At 44.6% G+C, this 7,737-nt stretch overlaps 1 protein-coding gene across 1 annotated transcript; it reads left to right on the top strand.

Moving 5' to 3' along the window:
• The first annotated feature begins 932 nt into the window (after positions 1–932).
• Positions 933–1,874, top strand: LOC132570053 (taste receptor type 2 member 104-like). The gene has a single exon (XM_060236495.1). It carries the CDS (start codon positions 933–935, stop codon positions 1,872–1,874), a length of 942 nt encoding a protein of 313 aa, XP_060092478.1.
• Positions 1,875–7,737: the final 5,863 nt, after the last annotated feature.

The raw sequence follows: 7,737 nt of genomic DNA, 5'->3' as shown, positions 1-7,737 counted from the left end.
CATTGATTCCTTGATTCATTGAAATTTTGGGATTTCGTAGCTGTGAAATATCGTTATTACTCAAGGAACTAAAATGAAGGAAAAAAATGGCTGACGGGCACGTTTCGGAAGCACCACGAACACACACTACTAAGTTATACGGCTGATGATTGGCCAGGCCAGCAGCGTACATGATTTGCATTGCATTGCACGTCCCAGGGGGATGGAGTGGGAGGACTGAAAGGCAGAGGAGGGTGCCGCCCCCAAAGCAGTCGATGCGGAACGGGATGAGTTTCCCACAACAAACTCCGCGGAGTGGATCCGCAGGTTTTAGGAAACTCCGCTAACATGTGCCTCCAGATACGGCGCGGTGAAAGTGCTGAAGCCACGGATCAAACCGTGACCACGGAGCAACATGTGCGAAATCAAGCAAAAGATCTGGAGGTAAATGGGATGCCACTCCGGGGTAAACGCTAATGCGAAAACGCCCAGTGCTTTAAAGCAGGCCTCAAATTCAGTGGGAGCTCTCAGGAGCACAGCTCCTGAACCTTTCTGAGGGTTCCTCCTTCTCCTTCGGAGAATTCCACCTCCTTGTTCATTGAATAGTAGGTGCAGCTGCATAACAATCCCTGCATGAGCTCCACCACCTATTTTTCTACAAAAAGACCTTTGCTTTAAAGTCAACTAATCCCACAAGAATAGTAGAACATCATTTGTGAATACAGATGCAAAGGTCATATTTAGCATCTATGTCAAATGTGCAAATGTGACATCCTAGAACAGGACACAGATTTAGTAACATAATCCTTTTCCAGGAAGATTTGCATCTTAACAGAGCCAGAACTTGAAAATAGCTCCTAACTCCCAGATGGCCCCAGTGTTGTGCTGGGTGCTGTTGGTGGAAAGGCTGAATATCCCAGCAGAAGAAACTCTTTTCTCTTACGCTCAGAAAGATGGACACTTTGTCGATAACTGGCTTTGCACTTCTCATCATGGAAACCCTCGTTGGAATGGTAGCAAATGGGTTTATTGTTCTCATCGGCTGCATTGATTGGTTCAGAAGTAAGAAACTCTCCCCGACTGACCTGATCCTGACCTGCCTTGGCTTGGCCAGACTTGCATGGCTGGCAGTAGTGATTCTGGATGTGACTACGTTTTCCTTTTTTCTGCACACTTATGTATTGAATCATGTCTATTTAATGATCACCATGGTGTGGTTCTTTATATACAATGTCAACATTACATTTGCCACCTGGCTCAGCATTTTTTACTTTGTAAAGATTACCACATTCTCCCACCCTCTTTTCCTCCATGCGAAGCAAAGATTCCCTGCGCTGGTCCCATGGCTGCTTCTGGGCTCAGTGGCCTTCTCTGCTTTTATGGCTATGACTATTCTCGCAGTATCAAGCAGTAGCTTAATCACTTGCGATTTCTCCAAATTATTTTTAAACAATAGTTATGGTTCAGACGCTGAAGTGCTTCACAAGTGTTGGCGGCTTTTCATTGCAGTTACTGTTCCAAACGTCATCCCATCTGTGTTATTTTTGTCATTCACTGTCTTGTTGATAGTATCTCTTTGGAAGCACATAAGACATTTGCAACACGATGGAATCAGCACCATGGATCTCAACACCAATGTTCATTTACGTGCCATCAAAGCTCTGGTTTCATTTGCTGTATTGTACCTCTCCAGTTTTGTAGGTATCAGTACAGAGGCAATACTGTTTTTTGGAAACACTGATGGCTCCTGGACATCTGCGATATTTCAAACGATAATTGCTCTGTATCCCTCTGGGCATGCTGTTATCCTGATAGTAATTAATCCCAGACTGAAACAGGCATGGGTCAAGATGATACATCACTTAAAATGTGGTGTGAATGAAGCACCATCTTGAAACCAAACACCATCTTAACAATTTAGCATTAAAAATATATACACTATACCACATTCTCCAAAGATTATGTCATACTTCTTGGGTTGCATCTGCTTAAATGCTCAGCATTGGGGCTGCAGAATATGTTGCTTCTGTGCAGCTCAACAGCCCCCATGAAATCCAACGCAGCACAACAATGGGAACCGTCAGCAGATATATTAAACTCACTCGGACTTATTGGCTACTCACATTGTACCGCATTGCTCCCGCTAGACTTTCTTGGTGATCTGCCAGCCGTATAATAGGCAGGATTGACCCTGCTTAGTTTTCAAGATTTATTGAGATGAGCTATCCTGGGCCATCCAGGTCGGGATGACTTAGAAGTTAATCTCATTGCATTATTGGTGCTTACCCCCAGGAAAGTGTTTGTGGGAATGCAGCCTTTGTGTCTTGCACATGGACAGCACAACTGGTGAGGTTTATGCCTCCTTTCACATAGGCTTCTTTCTCTGTTGTGAGCCAGTTCGGTGTAGTGGTTGAGTGTGCGGACTCTTATCTGGGAGAACCAGGTTTGATTCCCCACTCCTCCCCTTGCAGCTGCTGGAATGGCCTTGGGTCAGCCATCGGCAGTTTGGTGTAGTGGTTGAGTGTGCGGACTCTTATATGGGAGAACCGGGTTTGATTCCCCACTCTTCCACTTGCACCTGCTGGAATGGCCTTGGGTCAGCCATAGCTGTAGCAGAGCTTGTCCTTAAAAGGGCAGCTTCTGATAGAGCCTCTCAGCCCCACCCACCTCACAGGGTGTTTGTTGTGGGGGAGGAAGATAAAGGAGATTGTGAGCCGCTTTGAGACTGAGGGGAGGGTGGAATATAAATCCAATGTCTTATTCTTCTGTCTTTGCTGCCAAACAGGTGTGCTGTCTTTGGAACATCTATGCAACATTGTTTTCTAACCATCCACTTTCAAGGTTTCCCTCAGTTTCAGCTTTCAGTTACCTGAAATCCCTGCTGCTGCACCTCTCAGGGCCTCCAAGATACGTGCGGGGCAGGGGTGGGGAGATCCTTCCTCTGCTTTTGCACCCCAGGGGTAAGTTAGTTGGGTTCCCCATTAGGGAGAAAAGAGGGGAATGAATGAATGAATGAATGAATGAATGAATGAATGAATGAATGAATGAATGAATGAAGTCCATAACTGTGTGTCTGCTCTAGGAAGGGGGGGGCTTCTGTCAGCCGGAGGAAGACTTCTTTGAAGTAATCACAGAGGGGGATCATGGGGGTCCCAGGAGTCAATGGTTGGAAAGGAGCTAATACAACAATCAGACTTGATGTCTTTGGAGCAGGGTGGGGAGAGCACTGATAAGAAAGGAGGGCACCTATATCAGATCCTGGATGCTGTACCTGGGGAGTCAGAGCTCTTTCTGGGTCAACCAAGGAGCAGTAGCTCGAGTCCTACTGCAAGGGAAGGATGCTTTCTCCTGGGGCACGGAGGGGGTTTCTGCATCTTTGGCAGCAGCTGGCAGGCATCTGGAGGAGCTGCTGATGTCTCAAGGGACAGTGGAGACATCCAGGAGTGCATCAAAAGGGGACTAAGGCAGCAGACAAGACTGTCCATTAGGAAAAAATGGAAGAAGCTTGAATGCTCATTGGATATACGGGCAGCCAGAAATGCCAAATTGCTAGCGTGGGTTCCATTGCAGTACATCACTACGCATGGCAGTAATGATGGACGTAGAATGGAATTCAAATGACAGTCCCTAGGCACTGATAGCTCTGGGCGTGGAATGACAGCCCCCAGAGTGGAATGACAATCATTCCAGTCCCAGATGATTTCTGCTCCAGTGAGGAAGCAATTAGGGAATCTGAGGCTGAGGTTGCATGCCCCCATATCTGAGCTCATCTTAGCAGCCCCCACTCCTGCTCCGTCACTGGAAGGGGTGGTACGAGAGTGCCCTTGACAGTAGGGCTGGGCTACTGGGAAGTTTGTCCATCACTGTGCAATGAAAACCCACAAATGCATAGAGTGGCAATGCCAAACATCTATCGCCTTCTGCCCTTCAGGGACTCTGTGCTCCTTGTGGACTTTGAGGCAGCTGTGGATGCCCATGGGTGGAAAGCTTGAACCTCCTCCCCACTGTCAGGTGCTTGGATCTCTGATAGGAGTTGGTCATTTTAGGGGAGGTGGAGAGTACCTCTGAAAACAAGCAAAACTCCTTTGGCCTGCCCCTCTCCATCCCCTGAGATGGATGGTGGACTCTATCCCCTTGCCATATGACCTCTGATTGGTTCTGGCTGCCCTGTCCATCATTGTGTCACCACCTCCACAAGCCTCCACTGACTGCAGGGGTGCAGTTGCCATGGATCTTCTCAGTTCTTCTCAGAAAACACTTCAAACCCATCAACATAGGCTGTTGGCCACTGCATAACTTAGCCCCTAGAGAATGGACTACTGCCACCCTAGTTATACAGCAGACAGCTCTCACGACACAAGCACAGCACTGGATAGCTCTGCCCATCAATCAACAGAAAAGGTTTTCCTTCAATAGAATTAATAATTGATGGCATTGGGCAAACAATGCTTTAAACTCAACAAATCTCACAAGAAAAGTACATCATCATTTGTGAAAACAGGTGCAAAGATCATATTTAGCATCTATGTCAAATGTGCAAATGTGACATCCTAGAACAGGACACAGATATAGTAACATGGTCCTTTCTACGAACATTTGCATCTTAACAGAGTCAGGACTTGAAAATAGCTCCTAACTCCAAGATGAGTTCTTAAGCAGAGGGCCCCAGTGTTGTGCCGGGTGCTGTTGGTGGAAAGGCTGAATATCCCAGCAGAAGAAACTCATTTCTCTTATGCTCAGAAAGATGGACACTTCAGCGATAACTGGCTTTGCGCTTCTCATCACGGAAACCCTCGTCGGAATGGTAGCAAATGGGTTTATTGTCCTCATCGGCTGCATTGATTGGTTCAGAAGTAGGAAACTCTCCCCAACTAACCTGATCCTGACCTGCCTGGGCCTGGCCAGACTTGCATGGCTGGCAGTTGTGATTCTGGATGTGACAACACTTTCCTTTTTTCTGCACACTTATGTATTGAATCATGTCTATTTAATGATCACCATGGCGTGGTTCTTCACATGCCATGTCAATCTTACATTCGCCGCCTGGCTCAGCATTTTGTACTTTGTCAAGATCACCACTTTCTCCCACCCTGTTTTCCTCCATGCGAAGCAAAGATTCTCTGGGCTGGTCCCATGGCTGCTTCTGGGCTCAGTGGCCTTCTCTGCTTTTATGGCTATGACTATTACTATTATTGCAGCATCAAGCAGTAGCTTTATCAGTTGTCATTCCTACAAATTATTTTTAAACAATAGCTACGGTTCAGAAGTTGAAGTGCTTCACAAGTGTAAGCAGCTTTCCATTGCAGTTACTGTTCCAAACGTCATTCCGTCTGTGATAGTTTTATCATCCACAATCTTGTTAATAATGTCCCTGTGGAAGCACATAAGACATTTGCGACACAATGGAATCGGCAACAAAGATCTCAACACCAGCGTTCATTTAAGTGCCATCAAAACTCTGGCTTCCTTTGCTATGTTGTACCTCTCCAGTTTTGTAGCTAACAGTTTACAGCCAATGCTGTTTTCTAGAAACACTGATCACTCCTGGACATTTGTGATATTTCAAACGATGAGTGTTCTGTATCCCTCTGGGCATGCTGTTATCCTGATAGGAATTAATCCCAAACTGAAAGAGGCATGGATCAAGATGATGCATCACTTAAAATGGTGTGCGAGTGAAGTACCGTCTTGAAACCTACCAAAAGAATGAAGGAAGAGGACATTCTCTTGTGAAACACCATCACAACAGTGTAGCAGCCAAAATGCATGCACAAAACCACATTCTCCAAAAATTATGTGGCACATCTTGAGGTGCATCTGCTTAGATACTCAGCATTGGGGTTGGGGTATACTTCTGCAGTATATGCGGCCTCTGTGTAGCTCAACAACCCCCATGTCTACAAACCTGACGTCCAACTCAACACAACAATGGGAACCTTCAGCAGATATATTAAAGTCATTCTGACTTACTGGCTACTCATGTCGTGCCACATAGTTCCCTCTGGTCTTCCTCAGTGGTCTGTCAGCCAAATATTAGCCAGGGCCAACCCTAGTTACCTTCCAAGATTTGATGAGATGGGCTAGCCTGGGCCACCCAGGTCAGGGCTACTTAGAAGTTAATCTCATTGCATTTATTAGGGCTTACCTGCAGTAAAGTGTTTGTGGGAATGCAGCCTTTGTGTCTTGCATGGATGGGACAACTGGTGAAGTTTATGGCTCCTTTCACATCGACTTCTTTCTCTGTCTTTGCTGTCCAATAGGAGTGCTGGTTTTGGAGAATCTACGTAGCATTGTTTTCTAACCATCCGCTTTCAACATTTCCCTCAGCTTCAGCTTTCTGTTAACTGTGTTTCTGTGATTTGAGAAGAAAACAGTCTTAGCACTTTGTATACCATTATGATGGAATCAGGGCTGGTTCTTCTTTGCCTAAGGCACAGGCCCTGGGGGGCACAGAATTGGGCACCCCCCTCTTGACTTGCAGAAGCCTTCCATGCTTTTGTGCCAGCTTTCTCGCTCTCATGCCGACTTTCCTGCTCTCGTGCTGCCTTTCTTGCTCTCACATCACCTTTCGTGCTCCTGTGCTGGCTTCAGCTTTCTGTTACCTGTATTTCTGTGATCTTTTTGAGAAGAACACAGGCCTAACACTTCATACACCATGATGATGGAATGGTGTGCAGATCAGTGAAAATCCCATCCATGCTGTTCCCATTTTTCTTCCATTGAATGTTATTTTTTACTCCCTGCAACCAGGGCTGATTTATCCATTAGGCACAGTAGGCATAGTGCCTAAGGCCCACAATACTTCTAGGGGCCCATGGTTTTTTTAAAATATATATATAAAAGACAAAAAAAGAACTTTTAGGGTTTAAGAAAATGTTTTAATTTTTTTCTCACTTCAGAGAAAAATTCCCACAAAAATCTATTCAATTTGGCCCAAAACAGAAATCTGTGGCGTACATTTCAACCAGTGCTTCTATAGAAAAAAAGTTCTATAGTCAATTGGTTTTGTTACCTACAACTAAAACATGGCTTCACCTCAAGTAAAAATTGCTTTATCACGACTTCTCTCAGAATTTGAATTTCTTCTCATGGACATTAAAGAAAAATCAAAAGGTCTTATTTATAAGTTATATAAAATTCTGTTGACAAACATTAGTTCTGAAATGTTACCCTTTCAAAAGAATCAGCAACAAGATCTCTCGAATAGACTTAAGGCAGAAGACTGGGGAAAAACTGGGAATCTCATTCCTTTAGGTCTCCAATCTTTATTGTAAAATTTAAATAATACAAATCATGATCCGTTGGTTTTTGCCACTGACTCAACTTAATAGAATTTCAATAAACTCCCCCCGCCCCCATTGCACCAGGAAATGTAGTCAAATAAGTGACTTCATATATGGAGGTCTTGCCCAATCATCATGTCTCTTTGGAAATAGGTTCATCAATATATTTTTCTAATTACAGGGGTAATGCTGAATTTCCTCCTTGAGACTTTTTAATACCAACCACCCCAGTAGGATATAAAGAGCATAATGAGCTAATCTCTATTTTATTTTCTTTAGCAAGAAATAGTTGCCACTCATTGGAAAAATCCTTCGCCACTCCATGTTGATACTTGGTTTAGTAGCATTTGGTCTTATTTTGTTATGGCGAAGATTACTGTTAGCACTACACAATCATCTCAGAGTATGGTTGCAGAGTGCTAACAGTAATCTTCACCATAACCAACTTCGTAAACTTTCTCATTTACAATAATTT

The sequence above is a fragment of the Heteronotia binoei genome, chromosome 4 (genome assembly GCF_032191835.1).
Source record: "Heteronotia binoei isolate CCM8104 ecotype False Entrance Well chromosome 4, APGP_CSIRO_Hbin_v1, whole genome shotgun sequence".
Lineage (NCBI taxonomy): Eukaryota > Metazoa > Chordata > Lepidosauria > Squamata > Gekkonidae > Heteronotia > Heteronotia binoei.
This window is presented reverse-complemented; position numbering and strand designations above follow the sequence as displayed.